The following is a 24,941-nucleotide window of genomic DNA, read 5'->3' on the forward strand; positions in this document are numbered from 1 at the left end:
CCTACAGCCAAAAATAAGCTACCCAGCAAAGCTATCATTCAGAATCGAAGGCCAGATAAAGAGCTTCACTAATAAAAAAAAGCTAAAGGAGTTCATCACCACCAAACCAGAATTATATGAATTGCTGAAGGGGGTTCTTTCAGAAGAGAAAGTAAACAAAGATAAAAATTATGAACAACAAATACGTAATTATCAACAAGTAAATCTAAAAACCAAGAAAATTAAAAAAAATCTGATGAACAATATTAACTGTTGAATATAATAGAATCAGAGGTATGGAAGGGGAGTGAACTGACGATTCTTGGGGAAAAGGGGAGAGGGGGGCGTGGGAAGAGACTGAACATAAACTGTGCACCTATGGTCGAGGACAAGGGGGAGAGGGGAAAGGGCAGAGGGTGGGGTGGGAACCTGGTGGAGGAGAGCAATGGTGGGGGGGGAGGGGAAGGAACATTTGTAATAATATGAAAAATAAAAACTTATTAAAAAAAAAAATAAGATTATGCTTTGCTGGTAACAAATAAAGGATTTCAGAACAAGTTGTTCTCAAGTTTTTATATTTTATAATTAGAGATGCTTACCAATATTAAGGTTCTGAGAAAAACCTAAGAAATGATAAGTGGAAAAGTCCATTTCACTTCATTTGGTTTTTACTTGCTGTTTGGGACATTGCACTTTTTCATTCCTGCTCATTTTATTCATGAAGTTGAATTTCATGGAAATTCCCATTGGAATATTTCTTTTCTCTATCTTGTACAAACTTAAAAGAAAAAATGACTCTTGAGAGTGCTCATTGTAGAAATTTTAGAGATTACGACACAGGGAAATAAAAGGAGAAAACAGAAATTACTCAGTTTCACTATAGACAGATAATCCTATATAATAAAGAGGTAATATGCAAATTGACCATCACTCCAACACACAAGATGGCCACCCCATGTGGTCAAAGATAGCCTCCCCCTTGTGGACACAAGATGGCCAGTAAGGGAAGGCAGTTGTGGGCAATCAGGCCTGCAGGGGAGGACAATTGGCGGTGACCAGGCCTGTAGGGGAGGGAAGATGGGGGGGGGGGGGCGGAGAAACCAGGCCTGCAGGGGAGGGCAGTTAGGAGAGTACCAGGCCAGCAGGGGAGGGCAGGCCTACAGGGGAGGGCAGTTGGGGCAAACAGGCAGGCAGGCAGGCAATTGGTTGGGAGTCCCAGATTGGAGAGGGTGCAGGCTGGGCTGAAGGACCTCCCCCCTGCACAAATTTTGTACACCAGGCCTCTAGTCTTCTATAAAAATTAAATCAAATTATAATATTATTTGTTTGAATGGTGGCTTCTCTGGAGCAAGAGTAAATGAACTCAAGTCATGGCTCCACCTCTTACTAGCTGAGTGACTAAGACAAATTACTTCTTTGTACCTCAATCTTCTCGTTAGGAAAATAGACATTAGAATAGTGCCTGCTTAATAAACTTTCATTGTATTCAAAAAATAAAATAACATGTAAAGCACTTAGAAGATTTTTGGCATATGGCAATTATTCCAAAATATTAGTTACTATTTATGATACTTATTAAGTAGCCTTACAGAATAAGATTCATTTGTTCTTAACCCCAATTGACAAATTATTTATATTAGACCAATTTGTAAGATGTTATTTGCAAAGGAAAAAACCAAAGGACAACTCAGTGTTATTAAAGCTTAATTCAGTGATCCAGGATAGATGTCACATCATAGGCACTATAGTTTATATATTCACGAGAGGTCTGGTGCATGAATTCATGCACAGGTGGGCTCCAGCTGGCCTGCCCCATTTAGGGCCAATTGGAATGGCTTGGAGGAAGGGAGCAGGAGATCGGCCAGCCAGCCTGCTCCTGATTGGTGGGTCAATTTGGGGTGGAATCTGCTAGGGGGAGGAGCCATGGGCAGTTGGCCAGCCCCACCCCCTGGTTAAACTCCTGGATGAACTCCAGGTCGAAGGGACAATTTGCATATTAGCCTTTTATTATATAGGATGTAATAAAGTGGGATAAAGATAAGATTCAGAATATTACAAGATTTATACTTTAGAGTTTATCTGGTTCCAATTCAACTCATCTAAAATATTCCTCTCAAGTGAAATAAGATTTTTTGAAGATTTCAGAAAAAGCACTTATATTAGCACTTCAAAGGAATGAACCCAAAACTCTATTCCATGTATTTTAATGCACCACAGAGGGAGAAACTACCTTCCTCTAGAGCACATGTGTCAAACACAAGGCCCGCGGGCCAAATCCAGCCCGCCAGGCCTTGCAATGTGGCCCGCACCGCGCTGTCATCACTGCACTCCACTGTCAGTTTATGACATTGTCAGTTTATGACTGTTCAGTAAACCATTCGGCCCTCGATTTAGGCTGGATTTTAGATTTTGGCCCCTTCTCTGATTGAGTTCGACACCCCTACTCTAGAGGGCCATTCTTAATGAAGCCGGTTTGCCTTCTATCGATATATCTTTGTCATCCATAACCATGCAAACACTGATTTAGTTAGCTCCTTTAATCCCCAATTATCTCCTTGCTGATATTACATTTCTCTATAATATCTGGGGTTAGTCTTTTATGCTCTTGCTGTCTGGTATAATGGCTTTGAATCCCACTTAGGGGGCAAAGGAGTGGAATAATGGCCACTTCTGTTCCCTCCCACTCTCATAATTCTATAGAGCATTTGCCACTCAAGTTCTATAATTGAGACTCTTAAATCAGACAAATAGTACTGCCCATGAAGGGTAGAGGACGATTCATATTTTTTTAACTTAATAGAGAAAGATTAAACTATACAGAAACATCAAATACATGATCTCTTGAAGGGGGGGAGTAAATATATTTTTTTTTACTTGAAATGTTTATGTTTTCTACACTGGAAGAAGCCTTGAATGAATTCCACTCTATCTTTCATTGATAGAACAAGTTTGGTGTCCTTGCTCTAAAAAGAAAAAGGAAAAAAAAGGTTTTTCTCTTCAGAATTTTTGAAAATGATCATTGATCGAATGATTAGAATGGTGCCCTGGTTACTTGCTTATCCCATCTTACTTTCAGATATTTTGATAATTTTGTATGGATTAATGTTTGCTGGAATCCTTCGGGTGACGTTAAATACTTTAAGCATTATATTCTCCATCATTTTCTCTAAATGAGCTACAGTGATTAACTGAAGAATGTGTTTGATGCCTTGGTGGAGAGTCGAACTCTTAAGTAATTAAACTTATTTGCATGCTGTTTATTCTTGGAGTATTATCCATAGCGACAGTGAAACATTGCATGAGTGGTATGAGCAGCACCATAAAAGTCTATACTTTGTCTTTCATCTTAGGTGATTAAGGTTGTTTGGGAGGAAGGTCATGCTCAAGGAGAGCTGGGATATCAAAGAATGGGGTATCATCTGTTTTATTATGTCATATTTTACTCCCAGTGAACTGGTAAACAATTAAACTTCAAACACATCAGTGCCTATAATTCAGCTACTCCCCAAACACCATCAAAATGTCTCCCCGATCAACAATTGCTTATTATGACATGCATTTGTTGTGCTGGCTGTCAAGGTGTTTCGCTATTAGCTTCCTAAATGTGTGGAAAGCAGGCCAGGCTTGTCAACCCAGGCAGTTACGAGGAACAGTCCAGCTGCGGTGTCACTGAGCCACCCTCTTGGCCTGTTCTGTGCAGACTCCTTGTCCCCTCAAAGCCACACCCGTAAAGCCCAGCTCACAGGCCTGGGCTTTCCCAAAGCCTTCCCTGACCTGGCCATGCGTAATCACTCCGTTCTCTGAAATGTCAAAGCATGTGGTCTGTATTTCTCTGAGAAGTTTTTGTCACACTCAGGGATAGTTAGTTTCTCAGTAGTTCCTGGACTATCCATGGTTTTGAGATGACATGCCAGTCATTTTTTTAGACAGTCCTTCCAATTTGGGGTTTATTATAAACGCCCTGTTCCTCATTAAGCTTTCATTTTACTTGTATCAAAATGGAGTTATAGTTTCCTATGTTTTAATCAATTTCTGTCATTTCTTTTCGTGTTCAAATTGTCCTCAAAGTGACCTGTGTGAGTCTCGTCAGCTGGTTCTTATGTCTTTTTCACATGTTCCCACAGTCACGGATCACATTCTTGCTTTCTGCCGCAAGAGATTCCAGGCTGATCTCACACTTTCCTTTTCCTCACCCCTGATCATTGCTCAAAAAGCTCTTATTCCTTCTAGCTGAAAAGGGTACGTAGAAGCCAAGATGTAGATGTTGACTGTGCTCATTGCTATTAAGATGTTGCTCTTCCTGTGTCTTCTTAGAGGGTAGAGCTGTGTGAGCTGAAAGCTATGAGTTTGTTCACTATGCGCTACCCCAATCCAACATCACAATATTCACTCTGGTTTTCTTTTTCTCTAGAGTTTTAACTTGCTTCTCGCACAGTGAACAGTCTGATTCCTATTGTCCTTATATGTTTGCTTACTTAATTTCCCAATCTGTAACCATTGCCAACACCCTTCCATCCCCGTACAGTTGCCCTCTTCCTCATAATCTGACAGCCCTGCCCCAGGCTTGCCCTCTTCTGCTTTTCCTGACACTGAGTGCCAGGCCATTCCTCTACAGTAGGGGTGTCGAACTCAATCAGAGAAGGGGCCAAAATCTAAAATCCAGCCTAAATCGCGGGCCGAATGGTTTACCGAACAGTCATAAACTGACAGTGTCATAAACTGACAGCGGAGTACAGTGATGACAGCGAGGTGCGGGCCACATTGCAAGGCCTGGCGGGCTGGATTTGGCCCGCGGGCCTTGTGTTTGACACATGTGCTCTACAGCATTGTTTCCCAAAGTGAAGTACGCATACCCCCAGGGGTATGCGAAGAGTTTGGTGGGGATATGCACTGCACCGTGCTTAGCTGCGCCTAATTCTACGTTCTCATGAGTACGAGGGGTACTCGGCGTTACGAAAATTATAGAATGGGTACACATTTGTCAAAAGTTTGGGAAACACTGCTCTACAGGGACACCTTTGGCACCTTGCCTTGGCTCTGATGCCTGTGGCAGGCCTCTCCTCCAGGTACATGCCCTCCTCATTCCACTCCGGCTCTAATATCATGTGCCAGGCTGCCCCCGGTTTGGATGCCCTCCCCACACCTCTCCATGCCAGGCAGCCCTTCTAAATCTTTTAAATGTTTAGTCTTCAACTTCCCACTCTGCGCTTCCTCAACACCACCAGCATGGATGGCTGCCTTGTTCGGATGGCTTTTAGTGCCACATTGTACAGGAAGGGAGGGAAAAGAAAAGGAGAACGCTATGGGAAAGGGAGGAGAAAAAGATGAAGAGGCACGTAATTATTTTCCAGTCCTCACAATAAGCCTTCCAAAAAAGCAATGTTCCCCCTTCGTTTACACTTGAGGGAACGGGAGTTCTGAGAGATGAAGTCCCTTGCCCAAGGTCTCAGAGCCAGGAGTGTGTGAGGAGCCAGCTGAACCAGGTCTGCAAGTCCACCACACTGGCTCTAAAGAGAATGCTCTCAGATGTGTTTGGTCTTTGGATGGTCCTCAAATGGGTAACGTGGTGTTTGACGAAAAGGGATGCGGTTCTTTTGAGAAGCAATAGGTTGTGTTCGTTGCATGAAAACAGTCTTGCCACCACTTGGCCTGCTTCCCCGTCTCATCTGCCATCAGGCTCCACAGGAGCACGGCTTTCTTTGGCTTTGTTGTCTGGGTAGAGCTTGTGAGGCTCTGGTCGCCAGAGGCACTCAGCCAGCAGTCTCACTACCTGCCCAGTGGTGGTGCCTGCCTTCTGTGGTGGGCACTTCTGAAATGAGTCATCTTTGCCTGCTTGCCAGCCCTCATCCTCTCCGCCCAGCTGGCCTCACCCATACTGCCACAAGGGAACTCACAACTTTCTGAAATCTTAAATGGGGAAATAAATGCTAAATCCAGAATGAGTAAGGGAAAAAGTTTGCTCTGGTTTCCACACACATGGCTTGAGAATACACTTGTCTTCATGCTCTTCATACCCAAATCCTGAGGGCCAGCATATACGTAGGATTAGAGCGAATATATTGGGAAATGAACTTCTAGCACTATTCTGTAACTTGTTGTCTTAAATGCTCATTTGTCAGTGTCTTTGGGGTACACATAAAAAACTCCAGAAAATATTCTAACAAAACCAAGGCAAAAACAAAAAAAACAAAAAACAAAACAAAGAAAGAAAGAAAGAAAGAAAGAAAGAAAGAAAGAAAGAAAGAAAAGAAAGCCTCTATTTGCATACAAGAGCAAAAGAACAATTGCCAAACCGATTTCATTTCCCCCAGATTTAAGCATATTTTGAGAAGATCTGATTTGAATTTTTTAGACATAGTGTATGAACTATCACAAAATCTGTAAGCTGGGAGAAATATCCTAGAATTCATGTTATGTCCATGCCTCACCTTGGGAAGCAATAGAAAGTGACATGAGAATGATGGATGGAGGCACAGACTGTAATTGTGTGAGTCTGTGTCTGTGTGTGTCTGTGCATGTTGTCCACTTGTGAGCAAACACTCTTAGAAACGGCACATTTTATGAGACAAAGCTATGGCACACATTGTTCTGGTTACGAAGGCTTAACCCAAGGTCTTAAAGGAGGCTGCTTCCTGGTTTTCCTGTTGGTGGCCTGCACAGGTTTTCCTGGGAAGAGGCATGTGACTGAGCTTTGGCATCTGTTCCCTTTGCAGTGCACACGTCCTGAGAAAGGCGAAAGGCAGATACTAAAGTGAGAAATTGGAATTTCACTCACTGTTTGCTTCCATCTTAGAATGAATTGATATTAGTTAATTCCTTGGGGAATGTTTTCCCTTAAAATTGGCTTTTCCACTGACTCAGCAGGTTGTCACTTGGGGTCGTATAATCAGGATACAACTTGAAACTTGCCCATATTTGCCTCTCTCTGAGTTGGGTGGCTTTCCCCCGGACATTAGATATCATATGACAATATTTCTTTTTCACCCTTTGGGAAAGTCCCAAAAATTTATTTTCTGTACTAGAAAAGCCCACCCATCCAGCACCCACGTACATATTGCTGCCCAAGTTTATATTGGCGAGAATAACTTTTGAGAAGCTAGCTTGTTTATGAAATCCCATGGGAAACTCTCTCTTTTCGAAGGATCTGTGTTAGAAAATAGGAAATCAATATTATAGTATAAAATAGAGCTTGGTCACAATTGTATCTACTCCTTTTTTTTTTACTACGCACTTCTGCACACTTAGAGCAACTGGAACCTAAATCATTTTCCTAGATATTTTTATTAGTTACTACTTTTGAGGAATTATTTGAACAGGTTCTCCAAAAAGCTGTCTGATAATTGATGATTATAGACAATATAATTAACATTGTAAAGTTTATTTGTTGTGCCGGTGTTTAGGGATCTCAAACCAGAAGTTATGCTAGCTATTTCTCTTAAAAATCCTTTCTATATAGTTAGCCTTATTTCCCTTTTCAGAGTACACCTTTTTCATTTCCTTGTTTGTTGGTCTTCAGTTCCCCATTTTGGCCCACTGTTCACCCAGCCCGGTCCGCGCAGGCTGGGCCAAGGCGAAGTAAGTGGCCAGGAGACATTGACAACCGGTGGCCGTTTACAACAAACATCAACTTGAACTGGTCACCAGGCTCATCCTGGCTCTCTTTTAGACTGTTTCTTGTCTCCTGTTACTCAAAACAAAAAATCGCTCATCTTTGGAGCATAATCCAATTCAAGGAGAGTCATAGTCTCCATTCTCCCCACAGATGGCACAGGGACGTCTCACTTTTCTTTAATGAGCTCAGCTGGAACGCATGGAATACTCATTCTGTGTATGCCACTGCACATAACCCAGCCCTGTGCCCCTCCCGAAGGGTTATACGCTCTGCATTTGGGTCACTGTGCGTGGCCCTCCTCCACCCCTGCTTTATCTGCGTGCCATTTGATCTGCCTAATAAACCCCAACTCAGTTCGTGTTCCTCCACCAGCTTGCTCGGTGCTTTTTCTAATAGCGTGGGAAATCAAACAACATGGGTGCGTGCTCGCGCTGTTGACTGTGCAGCATGTTTTCCAGGAAGCCTTTGAGTCATAAAACTGGGGAACACACACATTGGTTTCTGCAGTTATTATTTAACAATTTATACCTGTTGATTTTCTTGTTGATGAGATTATGGTCCGATTTCTTTCCCCAGGGAGAGTGCTAGACATGATACCCTGTTTCCCCGAAAATATTAATTTTTGCTCCCAAAGATGCGCTAGGTCTTGTTTTCAGGGGATGTCTTATTTTTTCATGAAGAAGAATACGGTACGCATTTATTATTAAATGAAAATAAAGGAAATTTATTACCTGTATACGGTATGGTAGTACGGTAGTTGTCAACACAAAACAGACAAACTGTGAATCCTACAGTATCAAGAATTTACTCATTTATTCAATGACAGTCATGTCATCATCTTCTGGAACATCATCATAACAATCCAATTCCTGAATTTCCTGGTGAATTTCTTGTGACTCCATTTCTTTCAGAATCAGTGGACCAAATCTCTCATGTTTAGCAATAGCATTCTGAGACAGAGCCTGGGGGGGAAGGGGGCCTTATTTTCGGGGGGAAGGAAACCTGTAAGTAGGTCTTATTTTCAGAGGATGTTTTATTTTCGGGGAAACACAGTATTTTAAATCCTGACCATAAATACACATGTTTAAAACACCATTTTAATGCAGATTGAGATGGCTAGCAAAGATTTCACTCAGAAGGAAACCTGTAAGTAGGTCTTATTTTCGGAGGATGTTTTATTTTCGGGGAAACACGGTATTTTAAATCCTGACCATAAATACACATGTTTAAAACACCATTTTAATGGAGATTGAGATGGCTAGCAAAGATTTTCAGTACATAAATCATTTATTTCTGCTTTTTTTTCATAATCATGCCCTGCCTTTTTCATTCTTAAGAACATTGATATGGAGATTAAATGTTTTCCTCTATTTTTATCTTCAAATGACCTTTGTTTGCTGCTTCTGCACTTTGCTAGATTTATTCCAGCTGCTTACACTAGAGTCATAGTTTAGCTGCAACTTGGAGCCAAATGCCCCACAGCTGAAGGGACTGCACCTCCGAGGCGGCATTTTCCCAGGCCATCCCTGCCTTTCATAGGGAGCCAGCCAGGAGGCAAGTTTGTGTCTCATTACAAAAGAGCCTTGTGCTAGGCCTGGCGCATAATTAGATGGGAGGAATTACAAGTGGTCCTCTCTTTGCAAGACCTTTCAGCACTAAGCCTGTGCTTAAGCCATTCCTTTTTTTTTTTTAATTTTCAGTTGTTTTAACATCATTTATTGAGTTGAGCAGTCTGTATTTACTTTTACTTTTAATCTAATGATTTTGCCTCTCTCTCTCTTTCTCCCTCTCTCTCCCCTCGCCCCTCCTAATAACCATAAAGACACCAAGGAAATTCGGAGATTTGCCGTTTTAAAAAGGTTGGATCCCGGAAAGATTTCCACAAGACGCTTCAGAAACAGACGTTTGAGTCAGAGACCTTGGAGTGCAGTGAACCCAGAGCTCAGGTATTTCCTATCAACAAACACGGTTACCAGGTGACGGACTGCTCCGTCCACGGCAGGCTGTGGGGTTTTATTAACTGCTAAAAAGGCTAACTTCGTAGAATGTTAGAATAGGGGGAACTCTACCATCTGAGTCAGTGATTTTTTTCCCCCCAGACTTGTTTGTAGCTACAGACATCCATGTGCAAATGAAAACACAGATGCTCGATAATTAAAATAAAGGGGGAGGAGGGGAAGCTCTACTTGTTGGGGAGGCCACTGGGCCCCATCCCTATAACATTCCCAGGAGGCTAGAGGTGCCCCATAGGTGATCAGACGTCCGCTTTTGGTGGGACAGTCCCGATTTTTAACCATTTGTCCTGCGGCGTTTTAAAAACCGCTGGATGCGGGACAAATGGTTAAAAATCGGGACTGTCCCACCAAAAGTAGGATGTCTGGTCACCTTACCCTAAGGCAGGCTGCAGACTGATTGAAAGCTTCACACGGAAGCACATGGCCTGGGCTCTCTGTGATTCCACCACCACCAGATCTAACTCTGCAGCCTCGGGGAGGATAACTAAACTCTCTGGGCTTCTGTTTCCTTCTCTGGAAAACGAGAGTGACCATAGTAACTAACTCATGAAGTTGTTTGAGTATTAAATGAGTTAATATGTATACAGCATTTAGGACCACCTCTCTTCTGACACTTAGTATCCAATAAATATTGCCTACTGTTATTATTGCTGTTACTATTGTTATTATTGCAGAATAGTTACAGTTTAAAAGTCAGCTCTGGACGTCCATGTTTATGTAACCCTTCTGAAGAAATTGAAAATCCACTTCATTTTCCTAAGGCTTTTATAAATTCTAAAACAAACAAAAATATTAACTAGCAAAGTGCAGAAGCAGCAATATTAACAAAAATGTTAATATTGATTATTGTTGCTATCACATTCATTTTAAGTAAAATGTATGATCGAGCAAAGTAGCATTTTTTTATGAGGTAGAAGGTTGTCACAAAAAGTGTACCTTATAGAGAAATTGTAAAGAGTAGTCAATTTAGTAGAACTTTAGGATAACATTTTACCATCCATTTTATAGATGTTTATAATTCGTCTGTATTCTTACAACATATTATTGATTTTGGTTATATAATCCTTGCCACATCTTTGATTAGATATATAATTCCAAATTTCCAAGACATTTCTAATGGAATAAAGCATTCACTTCATGCTTGATTTAAGAGTTTTTTTTTCAAACACACTGCAGCTAAAGGTGGAGATTACCTGAATAGCAAACTTTTTTTTTTTCTGGTGCTTATTCCTGTAGCCATTACTAAAGTCTGTTCCCATGCCCACAGCTCTCTCTCCAGAAACAGAGTCAGCTTTGGAGTTTAGATAAGGTTTAATTTTGAAGGCTCCTCACAGTTCATCTTATTTTCCAGTTTCAAAAGCCAGGTTCTGGAGTTGAGATTGGGATGAAGTCTCTCTATCCCCCAGGCCAATCTCCTTTCTGTTACACCTCGTTCCCATCTGTTCTGCTTGAACATGAGATGTGAGTATGGCTAAGGTGACCAGACATCCTGCTTTTGGCAGGACAGTCCCGATTTTTAACAATTTGTCCTGCGTCCCAATCGGGCCTTTTTTAAAATGCGGTGGGACGCGGGACAAATTGTTAAAAATCGAGACGTGTGGTCACCTTAACATGACTCATAAGAGGCTGGGCTTCCAATCTCCAGAAAAGAACACACTAGAAAACAAAAGGAACACTGTGCCATTTTCAAACCTTTCCGCAAGGACAGGTTTACCTACCTCAGGAGTGATTACCTGTTTCCAGGTGGGGAGGAGAGATTGCCTTTAGGATGCTCAGGATAGGAAGTGAAGATGTGATTCTCGTCAAACCCCCAGTTGGCTCAGAAACTCCGTTAGGCCTGATGCTGTAATCACGCATGAGATCAGCCTTGAGACATCCCAGATTGTTTTGTTCTCATTGCAGATCCACAGTCTCTCTCACAAGGATGTGTCTTTTCTCACAGGCAGGCCCCCGCCACTTGAATGTGCTGTGTGATGTGTCTGGGAAAGGCCCCCTCACGGCTTGTGACTTCAGCCTGCGCAGCCTGCAGCCTGACCAGCGGCTGGAAAACCTCCTGCAGCACGTGAGTGCCGAGGACTTCGAGAAGCAGAATGAGGAGGCCCGGAGGACCAACCGGCAGGCTGAGCTCTTTGCCCTTTACCCATCGGTGGACGAGGTGGGTACAACCATCCCCATGCTGGAGAATTTCAGTGAAGACACGGAGAGGCTCCGGGATAATATTATTGTTCGTTATTACTATATAGCAGCATCAGGATGCTTAATCATATGATTTCTAGGGATGGAGATATATATATATATATATATATATATATATATATATATATATATACTCTTATTTTCCAGTTTAAAAATAATAAATATACTAGAGGCCCGATGCACGAAATTCATGCCCAGGGGATGAAGGGGGGGTCAGAGTGTGTGTCCCTCAGCCCAGCCTGCACCATCTCCAATCTGGGACCCCTCCAGAAATGTTTGACTGTCCTCTCACAATCCAGGACTGCCAATGCTGCTCCCAACCACTCGCCTGCCTGTCTGTCTGATTGCCCCTAACCATTTCTGCTTGCCAGCCTGATCACTCCCTAACCACTTCCCTGCCAGCCTGATCAATGCCTAACTGCTCCCCTGCTGGCCCAATTGCCCCTAACTGCCCTCTCCTGCTGGCCTGGCCACCCCTAACTGCCCTCCCCTGTTGGCCTGGTTGTCCCCAATTGTCCTCCCCTGCAGGCCTGCCTACTCCAAACTGCCTTCTCTTGCAGGCCTGGTCCCCCATAACTACCTTCCCCTGCAGTCCTGGTCATCCCAACTGCCCCCCTCTGCAGGCCATCTTGTGGCGGCCATCTGTGTCCACATAGTGGCATCTATCTTTGACCATTTGGGGGCGGCCATCTTGTGTGTTGGAGTGACGGTCAATTTGCATATTGTCTTTTATTAGATAGGATTTGTTATATATAACAGTTAATGTTTATATATGTGTGTGAGTATGTATATAATAATTGTGAGACACACACATATAAACATACACACATACACTAGCTGGGCTGGGGCTGTTTATTTTTCTAAGGCAAGCCTATGTAACAGCAGAACCCATTATTGATCAATTACACAAATGAGATTCCAATAATAGGATTTTCATAAGTGCTTTACAAAATACTTTCACTGGTATTATCTCATTTAATTTTCAAAACATTTTGAGCCTGATCAATGTGGCTCAATGGTTGAGTGTCCATCTATGAACCAGGAGGTCATGGTTTGATTCCCAGTCAGAGCACATGCCCAGGTTGTGGGCTCAATCCCCATTGGGGAGAGTTCTCTCTCATCATTGATATTTGTATCTCTCTCCCTCTTCCTTACTCTCTGAAATCAACAAAAATATATTTAAATTTTAAAAATTTTGAGGATTCATGTACAGTAATCTCACTCAGCCAGTCAAACCATTCAGGTACATGGAAGTAGGTTTTGCAGTTAGTCCATTAAATGTATTACTTATACCTTTATGTTCTTTAGTACTTGGTTCAGGTTTTTCTTTTTAAATCTCTGAACGCATTTAAGCCTGAAATATCACAGCCATGCTCCCAATGCATAGAACCTTAGGATCTTGTTTGTTCGTCTTTCTATATTGGACCAGGCCAAGAACAATTTGGTAATTTAGGCATTGCCTGTGGGCACTTCAGATGGGATGAGGGGTGACCGTTACTCAGGACTGTTTCGGCTCCTTACTCTTTATATTAGGCTCCCAGTCTTCCCTTCTGCATGTTAGAATACCTGCACTTCTGTGTCTTGCCAGATCATATTACTACAGTATCTCTGCTGTTCATATTTTATGAAAAGTTCAGTTGCAAGGAATATAATTTTGGGGAAATTTGCAATTTGCATAAAAGATATGCCATCCATCTACGTCTCTATTTGAAATTTGATTTTTGGATCAAGCAAGACCATCAGGGAGTCTGATTCTTGCATCTTGTGACCACCTCCCCCCCCCCCCCCCCCCATCACTGAGAACTGTGTTAGCTGACTGGCCTTTCAAGGAGTTCACCAGTGGTCAGCAAAAAAGGACAAGAAGAGAAACAGCAATCATGAGATGTGGTAGTGTGTCCTCTGTGCAAATATGATAGAGGGCATTGACCTACATATCACCCAGCACCCACCTCAATAGGGATCCACAGGAAAATTGTCCCTCAAACCCTCAGACAAAGAAGACTGTGCTTCCACTGAGAAAATTTATATACTTAAAGATTGTGCACCTCTTGTAATCTACTCTTCTAAATCCTTTAGTTAGTGTCAAATTTCTTTTCACCTCTACTTAATCGAGCAGCTTATTTATTGGTGTTCTGAATTTACTTCAACTTTTTTTTTTTCTTATTCTTGTTTTCCAACTACCTTGGTTTTCTCATCTATTTGTAGACTTGTCAGTGGACTCAAATCCTTTTCTGAATGAGGCAGATTAAAAATAAATATGAATAATGTGGACTATGTTATCATCTCCACCTTTCAAATCGCAAAGTAAGAATCAGAGAGGTTAAATAACTTATTCAGGGTTCTACAGGTAAATTAAATTATAGGGTGGAGATCTTAAACCATTAATTCTAAACTTTATGTTTGCCTGTTCATTTATTCACATATGATTACCAGATAAATTGGCACACATAATTGAAATTCATAGATGATGCACCATATTTTATTTCACAACTTTTTAACTTCCCACCTACAACTTTAAAATTTTGTACCAAATTTGTCCAAGAAACGTTAAATTTGGCTGACTTGGCCTTCACTTGCATTCTTCTTCCTCTCAGTTACATGATGGAGGTGCCATTATGTAATGAGGATTCCCAAAGTGGGCACCAGAAGAGAAAACAATTAAAGGATGAGGAGAATACTTCCAGTGAGACACCAACTCATTAAAATTTCCCTCAATGAAGAATATCCCTTCTGAACTGATTAAAAGAGTGAATCATAGACTATTTTAAAGGAACTTTGTTTTATAGTCTTTGAACAATGCTGAAACTCAGTTGAGATTGAAAGTTATAATCTAGCAGAAGTCCTAATGGGACCCACTTTATTGAGTGGGAAGATATGCTTTGTAATTAGTGTACCAGTTATTTGTAAATCGGTATGTCTGAAATGCTTTATGCCCCAACCCCAGCCCTTTAATGTGTTGTAGGTGGACACACAGAAATTGCATTTGTATTTGTAACTTGTTCTTGCTTCAAATAAAGTCCTTTGGAAGAAAGGTAAATCTTTGTCCTACCATGAAATGATTACAAATGCTGATCTTTTGAGAATACATTACTGAAATTGTTTTATACTATCATTAATTTGTTTCCTAGTGAGGAAACTTAGAAGAGAGATGAACTATTACATCCAAATTATGATTGAGTCCATAGGAGAGGTAAAAGTAGAATTCAGCCACTAAGTTAGACAAGATAAGTTCTTTCTCTGATTCACTAAGTCTATAAAAGGTGTCCTATGTATTGATCCTGAGAATGTTGCCTCCATACTCCAAATCTGTGAAGAATTTGTATTTTGGTTGCAAGTGTCAAAACTCAACAAAAAATAATTAAGAAAAAATGAGATTTATTGGCTCACGTAATGAAATTATAGGTAGATAGCTATAGTGTTGGCCTCAAGATCCATTTGGGTCAACTGATGGAAGCTTGTCATCTCTTCATTCTCTATCCTCCCTTCCCCCTCCTCTCTCTCTCTCTCTCTCTCTCTCTCTTTCTTTCTCTCTCTCTCCCCCGATAAAATTTTATATTTCCTCTTCTGCTTCTTTGGGAATCCATTCCCATTTCAAATAACTGTAAAGGCTTAAGAAACGCATACAGATTAGAAAAAACTTAGGAAATACATTAATATGTAGACCCTGTTTGGATCCTAATTTTTAAAACTAACTATTAAAAAATTAAGATAGTTGGGGAAATTTGGAAATGATTATATATTTAGTGACAACGATAAATTTTTGTTAAATTTTTAAGCATCATAATGGAATTACAGTTATGTGCTTTTATATATCCTTTTAAGAGTTGCACTGAAATATTAACAGATAAGATGATATGATGTTTGGAGCTTTGCTTCTAAGTAATCCAATATTGACTAGGGGAAGGTAGTAAGTGGAATTATATAGATGAAACTAAGTTGCCCATGAGTTGAAATTGTTGAAGCTAGATGATGGGTAAAAGTGGTTCATTATATTATTCTCTCTACTTGTATATGTTTATAATTTCCCAAATGAAAATCTTTTTTTAAAAAGACTGAATCCAGACCAAATGTAGTCTTAGAAACCAATGAGTGTCTTTATGTTGAGGTTGTTTTCCAATAAGGGGGATCTTCCCTCTCAGATGTGTCTATTCTGAGCACCCTAAAAGTTCTAGCTCGTTCTGAGGGAGTTCCACTCAGTGTAGACGTCAGAACAGTGTCTTCCCTGGAAGAAACTCAGAAGCCCCACCCCACAAGACAGCCAACTGGTAAACTCAGGATTGAGCCTTAAAGGAGAGCAAAGATTACAACTTAGACTATTCCACCAAAGTAGGTACAGATTTGCCAAGAAGGTGACTTTACTGCTATTTGTAAAAATGCTGTAGTTGTATTTAGTGGAAAGCTCCCATCCTTTGTAGCCCAGCAAGATACAATTAGATATGACTCTATTCTTAGACCCTTGTGAGCTGCAGACTATTGACCAGGGTTTGGATAGCCTAGCACAAGAGCAGGAATGAAAGCTTTCAGGAATTTGCATTATTTATGGTTGCCTACACGAATATAATTAAGATACTATAATAGTTTAGATTTGAATGTTAAAAGTTACAGTAGGGATTTGATATTTCTCTTTAAGTCTTGAGTCCCAATGTGGTAAAATATAGGTATATGTCTTTATTTGTCATCATTAAGCCTTTCTGTACATAGAACTTTAGCAACTTTTAGCTGGACCTGTTTTTATAGAACCTGTAAATTCATCCCCAAATCTCTATCATCTGTTTATGAAAATAGTGAAATGAGAAAGATGCTGTATTATAGTATTGATGGTTTATAGCCTTCAGTGAACTATTCTGACTCAGAGCTCAAGTTTGAAACACACATATTTACTAATAAAGTCCTTGTCAGGAGAAATATTCTGCATGTGTACTTAGAGTAGCCAAAAAAAAAAAAAAAAAAGAAAGAAAGAAAGAAAAGAAAAGAAAAGGGGGTGGGGGTGGGGAAGCCAACAATAGGCATAAGATTTTGCAATGCCATCTGGTGGATGTTACTAAGTCATATCCATGTTCACATTTCCTTCCTTCCTCCCTCGGTCTCTTTGTCTTCAATGCTTGGCTTTCTGCAAGGAGAAAATGTTTGCTGTAAATGCTGACTCTGAAGCTTAGGGGTTGGATAACAAACTCTTGTAAATGTCAGTGTTGTTCTGGAATTGGAAATAAAGCAAATGCAAGTTGAATTGAGCAGTGGGGGCAGCCTTCCCTTTCCTGGGTTAACGCCTCTGGTGGAAATTCACTAATGATTTCTTTACCTCGTGATTAATCATAGGAGGATGCTGTGGAAATACGTCCGGTGCCAGAATGTCCTAAGGAACATCTGGGCAACAGAATATGGGTCAAGTTGCTGACCCTAAAGTAAGTACGAGCAATGGGTAACTGCACTGAGGTTTCTATTGCCTCTTAGATACAAACTGTGTCTTTAACATCAGAGCTTGAATCAGGGAAGATCTCCCAACATATATAACAGTGGGCAGCTCTGATATCATGGAAAGAGCAGGGTCTGAAGTTAGCTGGATTTTAATTCTATTCCTACCAAACCTTTGACAGTCTTTCTTCTACAACAGGGAAGGCAAACACTAGGGTTAGGCACGTAGGGAAATGGAGTGAGATGGCCTGCATTGCACAACAGTGAGCCAATGGTGTGCTGGACTCAGCTCTGACTCTTGGCAGAGGATCGTGCTCTTCTCCTCCCAACTCTTTATTCAATGAAGTCACATTGGTGGCTGGATATTGGCCTAGGTGGAAATATTTACACAAAACCAGAAAATGCTACACATTATACCTCCCTCCCCCCACAGAGACTTGTGTTTTTTTGGTTTTTTTTTTTTGTTTGTTTTTTAACATTTGCCAGCATACCACTGTTGAAACACAATGATAAATGCAACTAAAACCCAGTTTCAGTGCCAGAAGATAATAGAGAGTAGTGGGGAATGTAGAAAACTATTTTAAAGGGACACCCACTACCTAGGACCAACTCTTGCCACCCCAAAACAGGCCCATTTTTATCGATTGTCTGATTTTCTTTCCCCAAATGAAGCTGAATATCCAGATTTTTCTCCATAACTTTCTAACTTCTTAAGATTTTTCTCATACCCTTTTTAAATACCATGCAATTCAGACAAAGCATGTCTGAAGTCTGGATTCATCTTGTGGGCATTTATTTGCTGCATCTGCTATAAAGCAATCATCTCCAAGTTATTTCTTGTTTACTTTTATAGTAAAAAAAAAAAAAGTCACATATACTCTATATATGTGTATTCATTTTGTCCTTGCATATTAAAATGTTACATTATAAAACATGCATAACCAAGACATTTTAGAGGCTGAACTAAATAATTCAAAATAAATCACAGAATCAGAGCATTTGCTTTCCACACTCTGGTGGGTTATCTTGGGAGCCCCATGGGGTGCTGGTGCACCTCTCTTTCCTCTTTTCAAGCTGTTACTTTAGAGCAGTGTTTCCCAAACTTCTCTCATGATGAGAATCACCTGGTGTAGTTGTTAAAATATGGATTCCTGAATCCCAACTAAGACAGAGCACTAAGTTAAGTATACAATTTTACCTATATGTTCCCAAAAATTCTAGTTTAGCACTTCTTAGTTGGGATTCAGGAATCCATAGTTTAACAACTCTGCCAGGTGATTCTCATCATGAGAGAAGTTTGGGAAACACTGCTTTAGAGAATTAGTTCATCAATGTCTTCAAATCACAGACCCTTTTGAAAATATTAAGTTGTAAATGCTCTACCTGGGCAAAAGTACATGAGCATATTTTATGATATCCTATTAGGAGGGTATTCCATCTCTTAAAATCAGTTCATGGACCCTTTAAGCAGCACCAAGTTTGCAATTAGGGCATCTGATACTGGATTCAAGGCTTTGCTTCAACCTTGGGAATGTCTCTGGGACTTTGAGTCTTTCCTTGAAAATGAAGTTGTTAGACCAAATAATCTCAAAGTTCCCACCTGTCATGAACTCCTAGCTCTAATGCATTAGCCTCCCAGTTTCCCTCCTCGAACCCAATCCAGCATGACTGCTCACCCTCTTGGGCTTGTCTCTTGATGTTGTAGCCCTCTCCCCACCCTAGCCAATCCCACCAGGGACGGGGTACAGAAAGGCACACGCTAGCCCTGACGGGCGGGCCGGAGGTGCGAGCCTCCTAGTCTTTCAGCAGGAGAACCCAGTGGAAGCAGCTGTTCCGTTCCCCTCTGCATCGCTCAGGAAGTCCGCCCTATTGTCCAAGGCTCTCGCCCACCCCCCACAGGATGCCAGGATGCACTTTAGATGCAGTGACTGTGCCCTTTAGGGCGGGAGGAATTCTCTCCTGGGATGCTTATCACCAAGCTGGCTAGAACTTTCCAGTAAATGACAGCTGTTCTCACAGGTGGAAAAGCATGGCCACTAAGATAGATGTGCATTATTAAACAACAACAACAACAACAACAAATTGAGTCACTTAGATTTCTCTTGATGAAAATGGTAAAGTGTAGTTTCTAGTGACTCCCTCCCTCACTGTCAAAACAGAAATTAAGTTGCATCGAGCTGTCTGTTCAGTGTATTTGGTCTGCTCAAGTGACTTAAATAGAATCCGTGCCAGGGAAAGAGATCAGACAATGAACTCACATGTGTATATGCATGACCCATAGACACAGACCATCGGGTGGTGAAGGCTTGAGGCGGAGGGGGTGGGAGAGGGCAATGGGGGGGAAAGGGGACAGCTATAATACTCTCAACAATAAAGATTTATAAAAAAGAAAAAAATAGTATCTGTGCCAGCATTGCACAGTGTTTAACAAATGTTCGTTCTCTTCTTTCTCTGAACCACAGAGAACTTAACACTCAGTACCCACCTAAGTAAATGACAGGAATATTCATATCAGGAACTGTATAGTTAAGTACAGAGCAACATGCCAGGCAATAGCTGGTGAGCCTAGTCACAAATATTCACCTAAAAAAAAGTTATCTTTTAAGGCAAAGCCATCCACTGATAAAGCATCCTCTCACACATGCCTTGAAACGGAATTTGTGTGACCACTGTGGTAATGTTGGTCCAGGGCCTGATTACTGGTGCTCTCCGCTGGCAGTTGTTAACCTGAGAAACTCGGAAGGTGCACATCTGTGCACATCGGTGCTCTAGATGCAGATTGTAACATGTGGTAGGACTGTGTTTTGGGGATGCATTTTCAAACCCACCATTTTTTGAGGGGAAAGGGCAACTAGGGCCAATATGAGGGCCCCTCTTTCCAGCTGTTTCTGGGTCCACACATCTCATTGTTTACTAGCATTTGTAGTGCTTCGTCCCTTTGCCCTGCCTCCACTCAGCAAATCCCCTGGCAGTGGCGTTAGAAAGGGCCAGTCACTCACATCATGATCCAGTCCTCCTCTGTTGGTCCCACTATAAATGTCAGGAAAAGCAACTGCACTTTTCTCTTATTACTATCTGAAAAGCCCCATGCCTCAGAATTAAGTAATAGGGATTCCTATCCTAGCAGTAAAATGTAAACTGTAAATCAGGCCTTTGCCTAAGAACTCTGAAGACACAGTGGTAAGCCTGTGCATCAGACCAAGGGCCCATCTTGCCCACTTTCGCTTCTGGTGCCGCCAACAAGCTCTTTTTGGGAGAAGATACCACCTGCCACGATCTCAAGTGATTGGGAATGTTCCATGACCCTCCATAGCTCTCCACTAACATCCCAGTGTGGTTCTCAGATGCATGGCGTTATCAAAATAGCTCTGGAGACTACTTACATTTTTTAACCAGTTTCTATATTCAGGCCCTTTCAGAAAATTTGAAATTACCTCAGTTAAATCCATACAGATTTTCTCTCTTGCTCTCACAGGTTTGAGATAGAAATTGAGCCTCTGTTTGCCAGCATTGCCCTCTACGATGTTAAAGAAAGGAAAAAGGTAAGGAATTGAAGGAAAAAAAATAGCCCATTCCCAAGGGCACACATATTGTTGATGAGTCTTTGGGTTCACACCTCACTTCTATTCAGCAAACACACATCAGACTTGAAAGCAAGTCTTTGATGCATCCAGTTCTGGTGCCTTTGCAATCTGTGAAGGGATGATCTGGGAATGTTAAATATTTGAAGAATATTTAAGGGAAAGCCTGCTGGAGGTTGGCCAGAAGACGGCTGGAGGCCTGGTTGGGTAGTGGGTGCTGGATCAGCAGTGGTCTGAGCCCCTCAGCCATTCAGGACCCCACACTGTCCGTGGCTCCTCCATCTTCAATGTGTTCTCCCAAAGTCATTTTTGTCACTGCCATTGCACCCTCTGAAAAGGGGGAAGGATGAGTGACAGTGGCCTGGAGGTTTGACACATCCCTTGTGCACACAATTCACTACTAACTGCCGTGGAAGGTGGTAAATGTGGTCTTTGCCTGGGCAGCCAGTTCTCAGCTCTAACTCTATTAGTGACGAAGGGGAGACACAGCCACACAGTGGTTCTAAGTAACAGCACTGTGAGCCAAGGAGCACTCATCATGTCATGCTCTTGCTCAAAATCTTTAATGGATCCTCACTACCTATAACATTGAAAACAAATTCTATAGGCTGGCCGGAGAGGCACAGTTGATTGAGAGTTGTCCTGTGAACAGAAAGCTTGTGGGTTTGATCCCTGCTCAGGGAGCTTACGGAAGGCAGCCAATCAATGTTTCTTTCTTTTTCTCTCTCTCTCTCTCTCTCTCTCTCTCTCTCTCTCTCTCTCTCTCTCTCTCTCTCTCTCTCTCTCTCTCCTCTCCCTCCCTCTTCCTCTCCCTCTCCCTCTCCCTCTCCCTCTCCCTCCCTCCCTCCCTCCCTCCCTCCCTCTCAGCATGTCTTCAGGTGAGGATTAAAAAATAATAATTAATAAATATATTTTTAAAAATTATAAAAACTCTTTAGCTTCCATGCCTGGCTTTCTTCATATGGATCTCATTTATTCTTCTTCTCTTAGCCTGCCTTTGCAATCAAGCTGAACTACTCTCTGAGAAGTAAATTCACTCCAAGTGTTCTGGCCTCTGAGTGATTCCTGTGCTGTCCTCTTCCCTTGGCACTCGGGCACCCTCCAGCTCAGCTGGCAGAATCTTCTTCCGAGGCCCATCTGTCTCACTCGAGTGGAAGCATCCTATTCACCCCAGTGAATGGATCCCTCACCCTTGTAGCTCCAACAGTGCTCTTTGTATGAATGTGGTCACTTATATTTTGCTCTTCCTGTATTAGTTACATTTTTTACTTATCACTCTTTTTTTTTTTTAATTTAAACTAATTGAGAGCAGAGGCAGTGTCCTGCTCTTATTCAGGGCAGTACAGACCACATCACATCACTGCTATTCAGAAATTATTGGTGGCTTAAGAAAAATTTAAATGTCTCCTGGAACATTTCTCAAACGACTCCAAAATATCTAGAGATTGTGACAAAATATAGGGTGTCCCCCCAAAAATGTATGCACATGCTTTGAATAATATGAAGGCAGTGTTTATTAAAACACACTTCATTTTCACCCTAGCCAGTTTTGCTCAGTGGATAGAGCATCAGCCTGTGGGGCCCCAGGTTGAATTATAGTCAAGGGCACGTATCTCAGTTGCAGGTTCCTCCCCAGCCTGGGTTCTGATCAGGACTGGTGTAAGAGACAACCAATCGATGTATTTCTCTCACATTGATATTTCTCTCTGTCCCTCTCTTCCACTCTAAAAATCAATGGAAAAATTATCCTTGGGTGAGGACTAAAAATAATAAACAAATAAAATACATTTTATTTTAAAAATTGAGCTATCAGCTGTTAAAGTGTGTATACATTTTGGGGGTATGTATCAGATTTCCTAACAGCCACTAGTTATGAACTATGTCAATTATTACATTTATTCCTCTGGAGAAATTTCTTTGTGGTTTCTCACTCCTTTTTTAATATGCTTAGACCATGAGAACAACAAGTCTAACTTATTTTCCATTTTTCTACTCACAGATCTCCGAAAATTTTCACTGTGACCTGAACTCTGACCAGTTCAAAGGATTTCTGCGTGCCCACACGCCCTCTGTTGCCCCATCGAGTCAGGCAAGATCTGCGGTGTTCTCCGTCACCTATCCGTCCTCAGACATCTACCTAGTAGTCAAGGTAGTTAAACACAATCTGATTCGCTCATTCTGATGTTCCCATTTTTGCATTAGACTCAGTGCATGTATCAGGTAAGAGAGGTGTCAGAACGTATCTCTATGTCTTCTGTGAGATTCACTTTGACCCCTTTTCCTTGACAAGCAAATTCTGTGATGAATGCCAGACTGACCCCTTTTCCTTGACAAGCAAATTCTGTGATGAATGCCAGAACAACTACGGGTTTAAGAGTCGTACAGTCCTAGTTTTGAATCCCGGCTTTGCATCCTAGTTATTACATGACTTTTACCTAACCTTTCTGAGACTTAATTTGCTCATCTGTAAAATGGGTCTAAGAACAGCACTCTCAATGGGTAGCTGTGATTACAAAATAAAGCCTGACACATTAATGACACCTTTCCTCCTAACCAAGGAAAACACCCTCAGCTATTCCGTCTGGGAGGCGGCTGCTATCTCAGACAGAGTTTCCTAATAATGTTCATGTTTTCCTAGAGGCCCATAGTTAAATGACCGCATGTCCAGGCTCTGACAATTTGAGGTATGGGCTATATTTTGCAAGTTTAATTCTCTCTTTTTATCACCATCTCATAGCATAAGTACTATGTCTGGTGGAGCAATTATATGTAGAAGGACCTTTCATTTCAGGCTGTGCTCTTTGCTGGTATAAGAAAACCTGAGACTTTCTCTACACACCCAAATGACTAGTTGGAAATTAACAACAAACATTGACTATTTTACTATTTTACACAGAGACCCCATGGAACCAAACAGTGCCTTTACCTGAAGTTAAATAATTCATTTAATTGATTCTTTACTGCAGAATTGTATAAAAATTAAATGATTTAATTTCATGTACACCCAGAAGTCCAAGTTTGATATTTATAATCTCATGAGTTCCCCATGATCCCATGGGAGTAGAATAAAGATTTCAAAGAATTTATGTGACTTGAAAGCCACTTAACAAGTGACATAGGTCTTTCTATTCCAGCTTCCTTTCCTCCATCTCACCAGACTCTGAAAGGCATCTATAGCTTGAAGGGAACTTATTTAAGTTCATGGAAACTATAATTAAAATTCTGTCACTACAAAGACATGTCTTTTGTTGTCAAACTTTAGTGTGTGTCCTTTCTCTTGCAATAGTGCTTAGACACAGGAAAATTAGCTTACAGCCCACTCTAGAAACCCTGTGGTTAAATTCAGAATTCTCTCCCACGCTGGGATAACCAACGCTAGTTCTATAAAGTCAAATTTTACTTCAGACTTCACTTCTCAGAGGATGTCTTTATTTTGGTTAATCCATAATCGTGTGCTAAATATCAGCAGTTACCTGTGAACTACTATTACTAAATATATCCAAAAGCCTTGAAATGTATTAATGCATTCATTTGGCAATAACAAACTTTCTCTTAATTGTCGGGATTGAGTAAAAAATTTAAATCTATTCATATAGTCCCTGGTTTGCTTCTGACCTGTTTTTCTTTTCTGTAATGCCATCCTGTAGCTTCCTCCTCTCTACATATATAGCAAATGGTGCTGTAACATAGATCACATCTATCCATGCAGCTGCCATTCAATAAAGAGAACCTTTTTTTCTTATTTTTATTGTCAGGCTGAGCATCAGGATATTAACTGTATTTTAAATATATTTTTTATTGATTTTATACAGAGAGGAAGGGAGAGAGATAGAGTTAGAAACATCGATGAGAGAGAGTCATCGATCAGCTGCCTCTTGCACACCCCCTACTGGGGATATGCCCGCAACCAAGGTACATGCCCTTGACCGGAATCGAACCCGGGACCCTTCAGTCCCCAAGCCGACGCTCTATCCATTGAGCCAAACCGGTACCGGCTTAACTGTATTTTAGATAGAGTTACCTAGTTTAGTATTGTATAGGACAGTGGTTGGCAAACTGCGACTCATGAGCCACATGCAGCTCTTTGGCCCCTTGAGTGTGGCTCTTCCACAAAATACCATAGCCTAGGCGAGTCTATTTTGATGA

General features: G+C 41.3%; 1 protein-coding gene across 2 annotated transcripts in view; it reads left to right on the plus strand.

Moving 5' to 3' along the window:
* Positions 1 to 24,941, plus strand: part of DOCK8 (dedicator of cytokinesis 8) — a 189,039-nt gene that overhangs the window by 61,121 nt on the left and 102,977 nt on the right. For both annotated transcript variants that reach the window (XM_084899448.1, XM_084899449.1), the window contains 5 exons: positions 9,414 to 9,537; positions 11,549 to 11,761; positions 17,119 to 17,204; positions 20,690 to 20,756; positions 22,795 to 22,944. In XM_084899448.1, the coding sequence (XP_084755574.1) occupies positions 9,414 to 9,537; positions 11,549 to 11,761; positions 17,119 to 17,204; positions 20,690 to 20,756; positions 22,795 to 22,944 (640 nt within the window). The remainder of the gene's footprint in view (positions 1 to 9,413; positions 9,538 to 11,548; positions 11,762 to 17,118; positions 17,205 to 20,689; positions 20,757 to 22,794; positions 22,945 to 24,941) is intronic.

Source organism: Pipistrellus hanaki, assembly GCF_964339955.1.
Source record: "Pipistrellus hanaki genome assembly, chromosome: 11".
In the NCBI taxonomy this organism is placed as follows: Eukaryota; Metazoa; Chordata; class Mammalia; order Chiroptera; family Vespertilionidae; genus Pipistrellus; species Pipistrellus hanaki.